At 47.6% G+C, this 17,800-nt stretch overlaps 1 protein-coding gene across 2 annotated transcripts in view; it reads right to left on the minus strand.

Moving 5' to 3' along the window:
* The window catches only part of ELMOD3 (ELMO domain containing 3), a 28,572-nt gene that overhangs the window by 1,009 nt on the left and 9,763 nt on the right, over positions 1-17,800 (minus strand). For both annotated transcript variants that reach the window (XM_079941247.1, XM_079941248.1), the window contains exons 6-12: positions 16,391-16,459; positions 15,366-15,457; positions 13,874-13,997; positions 13,517-13,639; positions 10,715-10,845; positions 800-876; positions 403-530 (exon numbers count right to left, since the gene is read on the minus strand). In XM_079941247.1, coding sequence (XP_079797373.1) covers positions 403-530; positions 800-876; positions 10,715-10,845; positions 13,517-13,639; positions 13,874-13,997; positions 15,366-15,457; positions 16,391-16,459 — 744 coding nt within the window. The remainder of the gene's footprint in view (positions 1-402; positions 531-799; positions 877-10,714; positions 10,846-13,516; positions 13,640-13,873; positions 13,998-15,365; positions 15,458-16,390; positions 16,460-17,800) is intronic.

Genomic DNA, 17,800 nt, shown 5'->3' on the forward strand with positions numbered 1-17,800 from the left:
GCTCTGGAGAGGAGGGTGAAGGAGTCGTCTAAGATGGAGAGCTCACCAGAGAGGGAGACCCAGGAACCAGATTCGGCCACAGGGACCACACACTCTACCCTGTCCAGGACAGTCTCAACTTTGAATAGCCAGTCCAACTGTTGGGCCCAGCTTTTGATTCAGAAAATATAGTCACCGGATGTACAGGGCCAGGAAGGGAGAAGAGTGGCGGCAGAGGAAGGAGAGTGGCAGGCTCTTGAGGGTGGGATTGGAGGCCCGGGGCAGCTGGAACTTGAGAAGCTGTGAATGGGGGGCGGGGGGAAAGGAAGGCGCCCCAAACCAGTCCAGCAGCCACCCTGGGGTCCCTGAACCCGGGGACGCCAGGAGTGCAGGAGCTAGGCCTCCCCAGAAGAGCGAGCACACCTCTGAGGACAAAACCCGAGTCAGAGATGGTCTTGTGCTGCGTCCTCCAGACGTGCGCGAGGCGGAGGAAAGTGGCGGCGTAGAAGCTGTTCACCACCGGGACCACCTTCTGCTGCCGGTTACACTCCCTGCAGGACGAGGGAGGTCACCTGCTCAGCAGTGGACAGAGGCTGACACCTGGGGGCCCTCCCGCCCTGTCCCCAAGGAGCCTTCACAGCTGAGGTCAGGGTTGGGGAGGAGAGATGGGCTGCGAGGCTGGTGCACGGGGATCTCTCCAGGTACCCCAGAACCAGCAGGTGAGGGAGAGCTGGGAGGATGAGGCACGGGGGGGTGGGGGGTGGGAGGGAACCAGGCTCTGCTGGCCGGGGAGGGCAGGGTGCCCAGCGTGGGGACTCACCTGGAGAGACATCCCTCCCTTAAGGCCTGGATGGTGATGCGGGTGATGTTCACGGACATCAAACAGAAGGGGAATTGCTGGAATGGAGTGGGTACTGGGTCAGTGGCGATCTAGGCTCTCACCTTCTGTGCTTCCCGTCACCTACAACCCGACCTGGCCCGCAGGAGATAACAGTCACAGCCAGAGGCAAGCAGCTGGTATTACTGATGCTTACATTTAATGTTCACAATAATCTTCCCATTTTACAGAGGAGGAAACTGAGGGTCAGTGACCTTAAATAACTTTCCTAAGGTGTTGGAACCAAGACTCCTACTGAGGTCGATTCACTCCGAAGCTGGTGCACAAACCCCTGTGCTAGTTCTCCAGCCTCGCATCAGCTCTCCTTGGCCTTCACCAGGCCCGCCCCGTGTGCTGCCTGTGGACCACATCACCCCCTGGGGTTGGATGGACACAAGAGGAGTGAGGCTCAGTTATCTAACCAATTCTATAGGTTCTTAAAATCTCTTCTCCCCTTCTCTGGGCTTCTGGTTATTTGCTCATAAGCTCTTCACCCAAAAGCAGACAGAGAAGGTACAAGTAGGTAGAAAGTCAGCATTGACTTAGGGCGCACCCCATCTCGTAGTAACACAGAAGCCTGAGAATGGGCTGTGCAGGTCCCACTCCCGAGCGGGGCAGACTGGGTCCAGCAGGGCTGCTTTACCAGGAAGGGCCTCCAAATTCCCTATAGCATCCACCTGAATGCTTTCTTTTTGGAGGGGCCAGTTCCTTCCTATTCTTTAACAACAAAAACCCAAGCAAATGAAAAGAGGCTTTCCCCAGGGGATCTGCAAATACTGCATGTTAGTTTCCGCTCTTGAACCCACACAAGGACATCGGCTGAGAGGGACACATAGACCAGTGCGTTCCTTAGCTTAGAACAAGAGCCAAAGTCTATTTATCCATCTGCTTCCCTTGAGAAGAAAAATCCCTTACATTGTGATGGAGAACTGTGCTGTCCAGTACTATAGCAACTAGCCAGGTGTAGCTATTTAAATTTTAATTAATTGAAAATTAAGTAAAATTAGAAATTCAACTCCTTAGTCATACCAGCCGTATTTCCTGTGCTCTATAGCCACTCTTGCTTAAGAGCTGCTACACTGGACAGTGCAGATAGAGAACATTTCCTTCACTGCAAAAAGTTCTAGTGGCCAGCACTGAACTGTAGAAGGTCTTCTGGCTCCACAAGGATTTTTCTCAGGGCCTTCCATGACACCTGGATTCCAGGTCTTGGCCTGGCCACCTGCCAGCTGTGTATACTTAGGAAGGCCACCTGAACTCTGTGAGACTCGGCTCTCCCGTCTCTCAAGACCAAAAAGGAAATAAATTTTAAGTGCTGTGCAGAAAAGAGTGAACACATCTGAAGAACCTAGGGGCAGGACAGGAATGAAGACGCTGACATAGAGAATGGACTTGAGGACACGGGGAGGCGGAAGGGTAAGGTGGGACGAAGTGAGAGAGTGGCATGGACGTATGTACACTACCACATGTAAAATAGCTAGTGGGAAGCAGCCGCATAGCACAGGGAGATCACCTCGGTGCTTTGTGACCAGAGGGGTGGGATAGGGAGGGTGGGAGGGAGACGCAAGAGGGAGGAGATATGGGGATATATGTATATGTATAGCTGATTCACCTTGTTATAAAGCAGAAACTAACACACCATTGTGTTAATTGTGTTAATTGTGGAGTATAACACAATTATACTCCAATAAAGATGTTAAAAAAAAAAAGTGAACACAGGCCTGAGATTGCCATCCTTAGAAAGGCCTGCTTATAAGGCTGGCATCTGGGAACTTGGATTTTGAGAGGGTTCCCACCATCCCCTCAGGCTGACTATTGTACCCAAACTGTGCAAACCATACGGTTTATGCTGAACACCTGCCTTCGCTCTGATTCTGGAATTTTGGTACGTGCTAGACAGATGGTGCTGCGTGACCAGCCCCCAGTAAAAACCTCGGGTACTGAATCTCTGATGAGCCCCCTGGTTGGTAACATTCCACGTGTTACGCAATTCGATGCTGTTGGAATTAAGCGCGTCCCGTGTGACTCTACTGGGAGAGGACTCCTGGAAGCCCGCACCTGGTTTCCTATGGATGTTGTCCATGCACTTCCTCCCTTTGCTGATTTTGCTTTTGCTGCAGTAAATCACAGCTGAGAGTACAACTATACACCAAATCCTGGGAGTCCTCCCAGTGGTCCTGGGGACCCCCACACAAGGGCCATGCTCAGTGGAGTCAATTCGCTAATCCTTACAAAAACTCTCCAGGGTAGCTTTTATTTTATTTTTTTATTTTTTATTCTTTTTTTTGCGGTGCGCGGGCCTCTCGCTGTTGTGGCCTCTCCCGCTGCGGAGCACAGGCTCCGGACGCGCAGGCTCAGCGGCCATGGCTCACGGGCCCAGCCGCTCCGCGGCATGTGGGATCTTCCCGGACCGGGGCACAAACCCATGTCCCCTGTATCGGCAGGCGGACTCTCAACCACTGCGCCACCAGGGTAGCTTTTATTATCCACAGTCTACATTTTCTATTATCCCACAACCTACCTCACAGAGCTGCTCTAAGGAGTAATTTAGATCACATGTGCAAAATGCTAAGTGCGGCACTGGCCTGAGGAGGTGCTAACAAACGTTCATAATTATTATCTGCGCCTCAGTGGGTAGCTGAGGTCAGCAGCAATGCATCTCTACCTTGGGGTATTGCCTATTTAATTATAATATTTGTATAATATCATCCCTTCCCTTGCTTCCTTTCAGTCTAAAAATAAATATGGAAACAAGAACATGGTAGCAACATAATTAACAGAGGATCCGAACTTAGTGTTCATTCATTCTCAGGAATATTTTTATAAAAGCCTACTTACTAAAAAGCAGTGAAAACTGGAATTCAGATAGAAATATCTCCTTTCCTTCATCCCCCCAGGTGACTCTGAGGCGGGCTGCTGGCTGTAAGGAGCCCACGGCTGGGCGAGCTGTCAGGTGATGGGGGTCCTCGCCCCAGCTTCACCACTTAGTAGCTGCCCAGTTTTGTATATGCCCAGGAGTGAGATTGCTGGGTCATACGGTAATTCTATTTTTAGTTTTTTAAGGAACCTCCATACTGTTCTCCACAGTGGCTGTATCAATTTACATTCCCACCAACAGGGCAAGAGGGTTCCTTTTTCTCCACACCCTCTCCAGCATTCGTTGTTTGTAGATTTTCTCATGATGCCCATTCTAACTGGTGTGAGGTGATACCTTAGTGTAGTTTTGATTTGCATTTCTCTAATAACTGGTGATGCTGAGCAGCTCTTCGTGTGCCTCTTGGCCATCTGTATGTCTTCTTTGGAGACATGGCTATTTAGGTCTTCTGCCCATTTTTTGATTGGGTTTTTTTTTTAATATTGAGCTGCATGAGCTGTTTATATATTTTGGAGATTAATCCTTTGTTCATTGATTCGTTTGCAAATATTTTCTCCCATTCTGAAGGTTGTCTTTTCATTTTGTTTGTAGTTTCCTTTGCTTGGCAAAAGCTGTTAAGTTTCATTAGGTCCCATTTGTTTACTTTTGTTTTTATTTCCATTACTCTAGGAGGTGGATCGAAAAAGATCTTGCTGTGATTTATGTCAGAGAGTGTTCTTCCTATGTTTTCCTCTAAGAGTTTTATAGTGTCCAGTCTTACATTTAGGTCTCTAATCCATTTTGAGTTTCTTTTTGTGTATGGTGTTAGGGTGTGTTCTAATTTCATTCTTTTACATGTAGCTGTCCAGTTTTCCCAGCACCACTTATTGAAGAGACTGTCTATTCTCCATTGTATATCCTTGCCTCCTTTGTCATAGATTACTTGACCATACGTGCGTGCGTTTATCTCTGGGCTTTCTATCCTGTTCCACTGATCTATATTTCTGTTTTTGTGCCCATTCCATATTGTCTTGATTATTGTAGCTTTGTAGTATAGTCTGAAGTCAGGGAGTCTGATTCCTCCAGCTCTGTTTTTCTCCCTCAAGACTGCTTTGGCTATTCGGGGTCTTTTGTGTCTCCATACAAATTTTAAGATTTTTTTGTTCTAGTTCTGTAAAAAATGCCATTGGTAACTTGATAGGGATTGCACTGAATCTGTACATTGCTTTGGGTAGCATAGTCATTTTCACAATAGTGATTCTTCCAATCCAAGAACATGGTATATCTCTCCATCTGTTTGTATCATCTTTAATTTCTTTCATCAGTGTCTTATAGTTTTCTGCATACAGGTCTTTTTGTCTCCCTAGGTAGGTTTATTCCTAGGTATTTTATTCTTTTTGTTGCAATGGTAAATGGGAGTGTTTCCTTAATTTCTCTTTCAGATTTCTCATCATTAGTGTATAGGAATGCAAGAGATTTCTGTGCATTAATTTTGCATCCTGCAACTTTACCAAATTCATTGATTAGCTCTAGTAGTTTTCTGGGGCATCTTTAGGATTCTCTATGTATAGTATCATGTCATCTGCAAACAGTGACAGTTTTACTTCTTCTTTTCCAATTTGTATTCCTTTCCTTTCTTTTTCTTCTCTGATTGCCGTGGCTAGGACTTCCAAAACTATTTTGAATAATAGTGGTGAGAGTGGACATCCTTGTCTTGTTCCTGATCTTAGAGGAAATGCTTTCAGGTTTTCACCATTGAGAATGATGTTTGCTGTGGGTTTGTTGTATATGCCCTTTATTATGTTGAGGTAGGTCCCCTCTATGCCCACTTTCTGGAGAGCTTTTATCATAAATGGGTGTTGAATTTTGTCAAAAGCTTTTTCTGCATCTACTGAGATGATCATATGGTTTTTCTCCTTCAATTTGTTAATATGGTGTATCACACTGATTGATTTACATATATTGAAGAATCCTTGCATCCCTGGGGTAAATCCCACTTGATCATGGTGTATGATCCTTCTAGTGTGTTGTTGGATTCTGTTTGCTAGTGTTTTGTTGAGGATCTTTTCATCTATATTCATCAGCGATATTGGTCTGTAGTATCTTCATGTTCCTTCGCCAGGAAATGAAGATTTACAAGGATCATCTCTGCCCTACCTTTACGCAGGCTTGTCATGTTGATGGGATGAAATAACAGACGGAAATTGCAAGGAAAGCTATACAAATTGTTGTCTGTTTGTAACTACTGTTGTGAGGGGCTTCCCTTCCTGCCAGCAATCAGCCAGATGCGGCCTGCGTCTCGGCATCTGAACTGTAGCACTCCTCCTCCTCAGGACAGCGTGGGCCATGCACTTCCATGGAGTCCTGGGTTCCCCCAGCATCTGTACTTTCTGGCCAATTCCCCTTTAGTAGGATGTACCACAGGTACCTGAGACCTCAGCTCTCTCCTTAGAAAAGGGACAGGACTGGCTTCTGGCAGGTCTGAGTCCCCCAACTGTTACTCTGGTCTTCTACGTGCCTCCTGGAAAACTGTATTTTCAAGATCCATAAGGGCTTGAGGTGAAGTTTTCCTTTAAACTTTGGAGTTACTTAAGAGTTCAAGGAATCATAAAGCCGGAAGGGACCTTAGAATCTTTTAGGCCAAATCTCTTATTTCATAAAACAGCAAAGGGAGGCCCAGAGAGGCTAGGTGACTTGCCTCAAATCATAGCTAAGTAATGATACTGCAGATGGAACTAGGATCTAGCTTCCTGACACCTACACCAGCCCTCTTATTTTATTATTTTAAGCTGCTATTCCTTCTTATTGTCTGACATGCATGTTGTGGAGTAAGTATAAATCCACAATAAATTCCACAGAGGCCAGCAGGTGAAGGGATGAGAAACAGATTGGTCAAAGTGGCCAGGCTGGTCTGGACCCAGATCAAGTACCCAGGGCTTCCTCTCTCATCTTGCTCTTCCCTCTGCCTGGGACATTCCTCCCTCAGATATCCAATGACCTACCCCCTCACCTCAGTCAAGCCTGTCCTTGAAAACGAATGAGGGATGCTGAATTGGCACTAACCCTCTACCCTGGCTTCCATATTTCTGCAGGAAGATCTTACAAGAGAGCCTTCAAAAACCACAAGAAGGGAGGCACTGAGGTCAGAGATGATTTCTAGGAAATACTCATTAGCTGGGGGACCTTGGGCAAGCCATTTCCCCTCTCTGGGTCTTCACTGTCTCTACAACAAGGGGCTGGCCCAGTGACTGCTAAGATATGCCTCAACCTCTGGGCCTCCTATAACAAAGCAGCATCGCTACAAGAGACTGCACTGTTTCACAGGCTAACTGGTCCGGTTCTCAAACCTGACCCAGACATTACCTCCCCGCATCGTGAAGAGCACAGAATACGCCCACAGTCTCAACTCATGGGTCCTGATATACCTCAAGACCAGATCCTCACGAGGTCCCCTCTTGCCTCCTCCAGTGTCTCCTGGAAGAGATGGGCGTACGTGAAACCGTCAGGTTTAATGGGTACTTTTCCTCAAAAGATAACAGAGATATGCAGTGAACGAAATGCCCAGGTGGCATTTCTGCCCAGGTGGCAGGAACTGTGTGACTATTTGTTTTGTAGTCAAGAAGTTTTAGATTCAAAATGGATCTATCTTACCTTACAACGGCTGTGTGTATATGTGTGGATGTATGTGTTGTGTCTGTGTGTGCAGGCGCAAGGGCAGATATGATTTTGAAAACACCACATATATTTACGTATGCGTGTATTATCTATAAGATGTATATAAAATGTATTTTTGCTCACAGAAATCAAAAGTTACTTTGATAACTAACACTCCTTGAATGACTAATGTGCTTAGCACTTTACACGGTTTTTCTCCAACTCAGAATAAGTCTACGGAGTTGGGATTATTTTCTCATGTTACAAAGGAAGAAGCTGAGGTTCTGAGACTTAACTAATATGACCAACAACACAGTTACTGGAACAGTCTGTTTTTACAGTGCAGGCCGGCCTGACTCCAGCTTGAAGACAAAATGATCTGAAGAAAAGGCTGCAGGTCTGACCTTCAGCCACTCATTCTCAGCTCCTCTCCCTCAGGCAGCATCACACCCCCCTTCCTGTTCTCTGTGAAGTGCTGCTGGGGCCTGGGCAGGTCTGCTCACCACTGGAGACCACTCCTTTCAGAGTCAGGAGGGAATCAGTGACACATACATATTTTCCAAGCTCTGGACACTGAGAGGGCCTAGAAGCAGTGAGATCCTACTACCAGTGAGAACACCCAGCACTCAGATCTTGGTTTCCAAATAGCATTCTCCAACTAAAGAACAAGAGCTCTTTGGAGAAGTGGTTGATCTCAGGGCTGGGAATCATTCAGGGAAAATATAAGAGCCTAGAGCATCTTTAGGGTCCAGAAAGTAGAAAAGTGCTCAAAAAAGGACAGGGCATGGTGAAAGGGCACAGGTACCACCTGAAAAGAGCTTTTTTTTTTTTGAAAGAGCTCTTAAAATGGTCGACATGGGACCTAGAGGGGCGGGATAGGGAGGGTGAGAGGGAGGGAGACGCAAGAGGGAAGAGATATGGGAACATATGTATATGTATAACTGATTCACTTTGTTATAAAGCAGAAACTAACACACCATTGTAAAGCAATTATACTCCAATAAAGATGTAAAAAAAAAAAAAGGTCGACATGGGAACAATTTTAGCAACAAAATAAATAATAAAAGTGTTGGGTTATATCCCATAGAATAAAATAAAAATCTGAGTCCATGTGGATATAAAAAGTACCTGAATCAATAAATAGCAAAGACAATTCTTTCTTACAGAAGAATTCCAATTAATAAATTTAAAAATTAATAAATGTAGGAGGAATGAGGGAAAGAAAATCACTATTAGAACCAAGTTTGAGGAAAAACAGGATATTTGCATAGCTTCAAAGTATCTTCCTCCAAGACAGTGATTAATTACAAAGGGAAAAATAGTAACTTTACAGCGTAGAAACCTGGCTGATATCCCCTTAACCATGTGCCCAAGGTTAACTTCACCAGTAATAAGACATGTTGACATGGGTGCTCCTGACATGAGGTACATCACTTCCGTAGTTGTCAAAAACGCATAACCTGGGGCTTGCTTCCCTGGTGGCACAGTGGTTAAGAATCTGCCTGCCAATGCAGGGGACACGGGTTCAAGCCCTGGTCCAGGAAGATCCCACATGCTGCGGAGCAACTAAGCCCATGCACCACAGCTACTGAGCCTGTGCTCTAGAGCCCGTGCGCCACAACTGCTGAGCCTACGTGTCACAACTACTGAAGCCTGTGCGCCTAGAGCCCGTGTTCCGCAACAAATGAAGCCACTGCAGTGTGAAGCCCGCGCACCACAAGGAAGAGTAGCCCTCACTCGCTGCTACTAGCGAAAGCCTGCGTGCAGCAACGAAGACCTAACGCAGCCAAAAATAAATAAATAAATAAGTAAATTTATGAAACAAACAAACGCATAACCTCAGTCTAAAATTTATATGGCAGATGGAACCACCCCCACCCTTGCTCTTTCTTTTCCATTTCAGTTGGTGGCCACTCTGTCTTTCCAGCTGCTCAGGCTAAAAATCACCATTGATGCCTCTTTTTCTTACACCTGTACCCAATCCATTCGAAAAATATGCTGGCTCTATTCTCTACAGCCCATACGCTCAAGATTCTACATCCAGAATCGGATCACTTCACAACGCCTCCTCTGAAAATACCCTGGTCCAGATCACCATCATCTCTAACTTGATTACAAAAGCCCTCACCAGAGACTACTCTCAATCCAACGGCTGGTAGGATCCACTTAAGAATGTAAGTTGCATCGTGTCACTCCAGGCTGTTCAAAACCCTCATTTGACTCAGAGTAAAAGCAAACATCCTCATCATAGCCTACCGGGCCCGACACCGTCTGCTCCCCGTTACCCCATCACCTCCTTCCTACTGCCCTCCCTGCCCCTTCCGCTCCAGCTGGCCTCCCTGCCATTCCTGCACATGCCAGACATACACCTCCTTTGGGACGTTTGCTCTAGCTGCCCGCTCTGTGCGGAATGCTCTTCCTCCAAATACAAGCTTGGCTAACATCCTCACCTCCTTCAAGGCTTGGTTTAAGTCTCACCCTCTCGTGAGAGCTACCCTAATACCCCATAAAACTGTAATCCTCCCACATTCTCCTAACCTTGCCTACGTAGCACTTACCACCTTTAACATACTCTATAATTTATTTATGTATTAGGCTTACTGTCTTGTCCTCTCTGCTAGAAGGATCTTTGTCTGTTTTGCTCACTGATGTTTCCCAAACACCAAGAACAATAACTAGCACAGGGAATCCTAAATAAATACCTGTTTAGTACATGAAGGAATTCCAGGCCCCATGAATCTGGGATAGATGAGTGGCAGGAAACAGGTCAAGTATGTTTTCTAAATGGGGGGACCACCACCTTTTACTACAGGGGAAAACCATCAAACCAACCCTGGAGAGCAGGCCTGGACAGAACCTGAGGGCTACGGGAGCCACTTCTGGCCTTCCAGCAAGTCCATGTGTTACCTGACACTTCGAGGCAAACCTTCTTCCCTGGGCAAATAAAGGCTGACACCCCTCCTCCAGGGTCAGGAGAACCTGCCAATACTGGGAGGGCAGTGAGCTGAGACGCTGGTACCACAGTTGTGTCCAGCGCTTTTGTACATTACCTCATTTAATTTTCCCAACTATCCAGCTGACGTTTCCAAGATTTCCTCTTTATGGATGAGGAAACCAAGGCCCTGAAGAGTTGAGGCACTTGCTTGAGACACACACTAATGAGTGCTGGAGCTCAGATTCCAGCCAGGTCAGGGTGACAGCGATGCCCATGCCCAGTTTGCCTCAGCTGTCCTGAGGGCCCTCAGCAATTGGAGATCTACCTGCGAAGCTGTCACGGTTACTCAGGAGAGCCCTGTGCCCAGGTCCTAGCCCCTACAGCCCTCTCTGCTGGCTTCCCACCAAAGCCCCACCTGGATATGGTGACGAGACAGGCGGAAGATCTCCTGGGCCATCAGCAAGGTCTTTGAGTCCATCACCAGGTACAGGAGATGCAGGAGGGCAAGGAAGCCTGCTCCTCTCAAGTCTGTGGCTGGATTTGTTCCTAAAACAAAAACCAAGAGGAAATTCAGGGTGCTTAATGAAATCCCTGCTCTGTGAGATTCAATGACTTGGTTACCTTGATCACTGCCCAAGTGGACAGCCTAGACTTCCCCTGCCTGACTGTAACGAGGTGCCCCCCAGCTCTGCCAAGGCAGTCAAAGAAGCGGGGAGCTGGGACTTTTATCCTTCTCTAGTGCTAAGGAGCCCACCACACCCTTTGTGACATCAGTGGAGGCTACATGGGAACAGCAATGAGGCACCCCTGCCCCACCCAGCCAGTGGTATTAGTGGAGGTCAGGTGGGATACCTGGATTTCTATCCCCACCTGGCAGTAATGAGGTGACATCACCCTTCCCCCACCGCCCAGTGTCAGAGGAGGCCTGCTAAAATAGAAGATTTAAAGATGATCAACACTGTCATTACATAATACCCACAATATCTAGGACACAATAAAAAATCACTCATTACACCAAGAACTAGGAAAACCTCAATTTGAATGAGAAAAGACAATCAACAGATAGCAACACTGAGATCACACACATGTTGGAATTACCTGATAAGGAAGGAATTTATAGCAGCTGTCCTAGGCAGAATAACTGGCACCTCCAGAGATAGCCACGTCCTAATCCCCAGAACCTACAAGTACGTTCTGTTGCACAGCAAGGGGGAATCAAGGTTGCAGTTAGACCGGAGGTTGCTAATCAGGACAGGGAGATTATCCTGGATTATCTGGCTGGGCCCAATGTAGTCAGAAGAATCCTTAAAAGTGAGAGAGGGAGGTAGAAGCACAGAGTCAGAAAGAGAGACGTGAGGACAGAATCAGCTCAGAGAGATGCTGCGTTCCTGGCTCTGAAGGAGGAGGCACGTGGGTGGACTCTAGAAGGTGGAAAAGGCACAGAAATAGATTTCCTCCCAGAGCCTCCAAAAAGGAATGCAGCCCTGCTGCCACCTTGATCTTGCCCCAGTGAGATTGTGCCAGACTTCTGAACTACAGAACTAGAAGATAAAAAATCTGTGTTGATTGAAGCCACTAAATTTGTGGTAATTTTCTGCAGCAACAATGGGAAACTACTATAGCAGCTATCATAAAAATGCCTTTGATAAGCAATTACAAACATCTGAAAAAAATGAAAAAACAGAAAGTCTCAGGAAAGAAATATCAGATGTAAAGAACCAAACAGAAACTTCAGAAAAATATAATACCTAAAATTAAAAACTCACTGGATGGGCTCAACAGCAGAATAGAGACCAAAGAGGAAAGAACCAGTGAACTTGAAGATGGAACAATATAAACTGCCCAATCTGATCAATAGAGAGAAAAAACAAAACAAAATAAACAGAGCCTTGAAGACCTCTGAGCTATACAGAGATCCCCCTAAAATGAACAGAGCCTCTGGGACCTGTGGAACAGTAACAGAAGATCTAGCATCTGTGTCATCAGAGTTGTACAAGGGAGGAGAAAGAGCAGGGCTGAAAAAAGTACTCAAAAGTAATAACGGCTGAAATTTTACCAAATTTGCCAAAGACATAAACCTACAGATTCAAGAAGCTGAGCAAACCCTTAATAAGATAAGCCCAAAGAAATCCCCACTAAGACATATCAGAGTCAAACTCCTGCAAACAAAAGAAAAAAAATAAACAAAAGAGATCTTGAAAGCAGAGAGAGAAACAACTTCTTATCTAACAAGGAGGAATAATTCAAGTGACAGCAGATTTCTCATCAGAAACCATGGAGGCCAAAAGGAAGTAGCACATTTATTTTCAAGCGCTGAAAGAAAAGACCTGTCAACCTGGAATTCTACATTCAGAGAAATTATCCTTCAGGAGTGAAGGGGAAATCAAGACATTCTCAGATGAAGGAAAGCTAAAGAATCTATTGCCAGCAGACCTACTTTAGAAAATGGCTAAAGGAAGTTCCTGAAACAGAAAGGAAGTGATAAAAGAAGGAATCTTAGAATATCAGAAGAAAGAACAATGGAGAGAGTAAATATATGGGTAAATACAACAGACCTTGCTTCTCCTCTTGAGTTATTTTAATTAATGGTTGAAACAAAAATCATAACACTGATGTCATTTTCAATGTACACAGAGGGAATATTTAGGACAATTATATTATAGATGAAGGAAGGTAAAGGGACTTAAACACATTGTCAGTACCAACAGAGCACCAATTAATTATGAGTATATAAAGTTTCCTTTTTAAATTAAGATATTTTCCTATTCTATACAAATGTAATTTGATAGGATTTTGAAAAAATAGTACAGTCCCAAAACAGGTGAAATCATTTTGTTTCACTCAAAAAAATGAAATAATATAAAAAAAAATTGTCATCGACAGTAAAAGAAAAGAATAAAAAGAAAACACTGGATTCTAAATCCTATCACTCCCATGCTTGCTATCTCACTTAGAGTAAATATTTTACACTGGCCTGCAAGGCCCCGAGCGAACTATTCTCCTTGTCCACTTCAGCCACACTCCTTGCTATTTCTCAGAAAGAGGTACACACATTTCACCTCAGGGCCTTTGCATCTGCTGTACCCTCTTCCTGAAATGCTCTGCCCCAGATATCCTGTCTCATGGTGCTGACATGACAGAAAGAGGACTGCCTGGGTTCTCACGCTAGTCCTGGAATAAGGAGTCAGGGAGAAGACGAACCATTCCTCTCTCTTACCCTGAAAGCCCAGATCTTCCCAGTGGTCTCCGTGGAGGGCACAGTCAAACTTGGAGCCGGTCAGCTTCTTATAGATGGTCTGGAGGACTCGGCCATGCATTGGGTCTTGGCTATCCAGGCCACCTGCCCCAAAACACACCCATGCTCTGTTGGATTGGCCCTCACAGGAGGACTGAGTGCTTCCCAGAGAACGGTACAGCCCAGACAGAGCTGGCCGGTGCTCCAGACACTCTGCTCTCCCCCCAGCATGGTAAATGCAGGAGCCCTGGCTTAGTCTCAGCAACCAGGTAGGCAAACTGTGCTCTCTGCCTGACCACTCACGCGGCGCCTGCCTTGGGGCAGCCCCCGTGCACTCACACTGAGCGATGGTCAGGACCAAGTCCCTTTCTTCACGGAGGCCCTGGTGGAGCTTGGGAGGCCCGAAGAGGCAGTGCCGGAGGGCAGCAAGCCCGGTCCTTCGGATCGTTGGCTGGATTCTTTTCTGGGGAGGAAGGTGCAGGCAATAGGCAGAGTGCTGTGATCATTTGCTTTAATGAACTTACCATCAGGCTCAGTACAGGACCGGTCTTGCAGAAAGGAGTGGTTCTCCCACTAACTGGCTGGCCTCTGGGCCAGGGAAATGGGGCAGAAGCTGTGAAGCATCTGCGAATCTCTGGAGACAGGCTCTTCCAGCTCGTAGGCTCTTTGTAAGTAGAGAGAGATGTCCCCAAGCACAGGCATTATCATCCGGTTGTCTACATTTGGTCCTCTGGGCTTTTCCAGAAATAGCTATGTCACTGACTACCAAGGAAGCTAGAGGTGGCTGGCTATGGGGGCTGGCATCTCACAGATGCCAGGCCAAGTTTCCCAGCAGGGCTGCTTCTACCCTTTGTATGTCTGTCTCTGTCTCTCTCTGTAAAGGACATAAATATAAAGTCTAACAGCTCTCTCAGCTTCCAAGATAAGACAGTCAGTGGAGGGGGGGGACTTCTCTGGCAGTCCAGTGGTTAGGATTGCACGCTTGCAATGCAAGGGGCGCTCGTTCAATCCCTGGTCGGGGAACTAAGATCCCGCATGCCATGTGGCACGGCCAAACCAACAAACAAAAAGACAGTCAGTGGGCACTTTTTTGGAGCAGGATATCCCTGCGGGGAGCTGGCGCCTTCTGTCCACACCACAGCAGCAGTGCCTAAGCCAGCTCCTGCCGACCTCTCCTTGTTCACAGCCATTGCCGCAGGGCTTAGGATACTCTGATTTCGGCAGCCTCTGGATCTCTGGGTCCTACAAGTCAATCTGATTCCTATCTTTTTAGCCTCGCTCCTTGAGCCAGGCTTTAGGTTGAAGATCTGAGATCACAGTTCTCTAAACTTACTACTGGTCACCAAGATTCCCCAGAAGGCTTGTCAGCTTTTACTCTCCTTCATATTCTTTCTTTTTCCAACCCCACATATTTTTTAAATTCCCAAATAACTTCTTGTTCCTCTAGGGGATGGAAGATTTTCCTGCGGTGGCAGTGAATTACTCAGCTCTCTGGACAGGCTGCCCTGCTTCCCCAAGGAACTCCCTAGCATCTGATTGCAGACCTCCCCATCCCTAGGAGGAGAAAGCAGGGAGCAGCTCCACGGGCCCCTATAAGACAGGGCCACTAGAGTTCTGGGGGCACAGTCCCTGAAAGGCCGCCGGGGCCCACATGACATGTGGGTCCTTGGCCACTTGTGATCCTGCGCCCCGAGATTTCTTAGTCGAGACAGAGCCCTCGCCTGGAAAGTTCCATCTTGCTTGCCCAGTGCCCTATCCTGGTGGGGAAGAAACCTGGCTCCTGGGAAGAAAGTGCTTTGCTTGAGACCCCCAAACCTCCCTACTGTCATACCTTGAAGGAAGAGAGGTCCACGGTCTGGAAATGCTGGAGGGCCTCAATGAAAGAGATTAGCTGCCCAGGCTGGTCTGAGCTGGCCCGGCTCCCTGTGGCAAAAGGGAAGACACTCTGGCACTTGTAACAGTAGTCATTCTATCAGCAGACATTTACTGAGGGCCGCCGGTTGCCACCTCTAAGCCCAGCGCTGACTTTCAGCTGTAAACGTCAGACACCTACAGTTACAACCGAGCCTCCTCTGTCAAGGGGGTGGCGTTATCTGCTGGGCTGACTCCCTTTCGGACCCGGCTGTGCAGAGGCTGAAGTGAGTGGAGATAGATCTGCAGGGGCCCCTAATGTCCACTCATCTGTGAGCGGGGGCAAGTCACTGCCTGGAGGAGGTACCCACGCAGGAGCATGCTACAGGTTTGTTTAGGGGCCTTTCCTATCTTCTACTTTGCCCCTTCTCACGCCCTGGATACGAATGATCCCCTATCCAGCCTTCGCCACAGGGTACTGACTCATCAGTCCGCAATACAGGTGATGGCTGATACAGTCCACTCTAACATCTCTTCAGGAGCTCAAGTGGGGTTCAGGCTAGATTTGGGTCCCAGTTCTCCCCTCCCGCAGCTCCATCCAAACCTCCTGAAAGGCACGAGAGACAGAGGTTTCCAGCAGATGGCTTCAGCCCCCAGTTCCAGGGACTTGCTTGTATAGTGAACAGCCTGCTCGACCTGACACAGGGGTCCTGGCTGCCTGCCTCCATCCTCTGCCTGACCTCATCACCCTGCAGACGTTGACCCTGATGAAGGTCCTCCCTGTCTTCTCTCACGGCTGGCAGCCCTCTCCCCAAGGCATTCATCCCCATTCCCTCCAGAGGTCGATGGCATCACCTCTGAATTGGGAAAAGAGATTTTATCCTATGTCACGTATTGGAAATGAGAAGACCCAGGAATTCTGTATCCTAATCCCAGAGGCACAGAACATTAGCCGCACGGGTGGCTCGTGTGCTTAGCAGCAGCGGGCTGTGAGGAGGCAGTTACCTGTCTCTGGCTGGATACTGTCCACAGCTTCCCATTCTTCTTGGGCTCGGAGCACCTCTGTATTCATAACTGCAATAGTGAGAAAAGGAGACCGTCTGAGATCGAGGTGTGTCCGGATTGCTGTCGTAGCCCCTGGCCTTCCCTGCCTGCCTTGGGCCTTGTTGCTACCCTCTGACATGCCAGAGTGAGCTTTCAAAAAGGCAGATCTGACGGCAGCCTGCTGCTCAGAACCCTCCAGGGCGTCTCCATAATTCTCAAGATGAAACCCCAACTCTTCACAATCGGGAGACTCCTTACCTCTCTGGCTCTGTCCTGGGGCATCCAGAAGTACCTGAAGTCTCTCAACAGCCCCCTTGGGTGCCTCTGCACACCCCGCTCTCCCACCTTCAGTTCCAGCCCCTTCTAGCGCAGTTTCATCTCATCCTTCAGCCAATTCCGGCATCACCCTCACCTGGCGCCTTCTTTAGCCTCTGTAATCTGCGTTAGGAGCTGCTCCATGAGAGACCCCGACACCCCATGCTTACCACCATGTTGCAAACTGTCTTGCCCACTGCACTGGGCGCCACAGGAAGGTAGGGTTCTGAGCGCCTGACACATGACAGGTGCACAATGAATGTTTTTGTTGTTGTTTGTTTGTTTGTTTTGTTTCTGGCTGTACCTCGCAGCATGCAGGATCTTAGCTCCCCAACCAGGGATCAAACCCGTGCCCCCTGCAGTGGAAGTGCAGAGTCCTAATCACTAGACTGCCAGGGAAGTCCCCACAATGAATGTGTGATGAATGAATGAAAGCACAACAAAAGCGAGGGAAACAGAAGAAAAAAGCAGCAGGACAGGCGCTCTATAACCACCACACAGCCCTCTTCTCCACACCACAGCTGCCACTCTCTGGGCCAAACTGCTGGCAGCATGGCCCATCACTGGCTTTTCCCATTTGCTACGGAGGACACTGGCCGACAGTGGGCAGGATGGAGAGACCTCTGTTTGATACCCAAACTCGTGAGCCTTCTAGCTTGGGTGGTGAAAGCAGGTTAGGACAGCTCCCCTCTGCCTCGCAATCCGGGCTGAGGACGTTCACGTGACAGTGAACTGTTTTGTAAGTATACTTGCAAATTAAAGAAAAAGGTACCCCAAAATCAAAACACTAAAGGATAACGAGGACAAGGAGGCTGCTGGGGAGCCGGAGGGCTCAGCTGGCAAAGCACAGCGCAGAGCCAAACTGCTTGTCAACTTTCCATCTCTGTCCCTCACGAGCTGCGCTTCTTCAGGCAGGTCACTTAACCATTGGTAATCACTCTTCCAACTATTGTGAGGAGGACGTAACTCTTCAGATTCTAGGGGAGTGCGTGGCCCAAAGGCCACTCGCTCAATAAACATCAGCTAGTATCACTGACGCAGTTGTGGGCTCGGGTC

The sequence above is a fragment of the Stenella coeruleoalba genome (genome assembly GCF_951394435.1).
Source record: "Stenella coeruleoalba genome assembly, chromosome: 13".
Classification (NCBI taxonomy): Eukaryota; Metazoa; Chordata; class Mammalia; order Artiodactyla; family Delphinidae; genus Stenella; species Stenella coeruleoalba.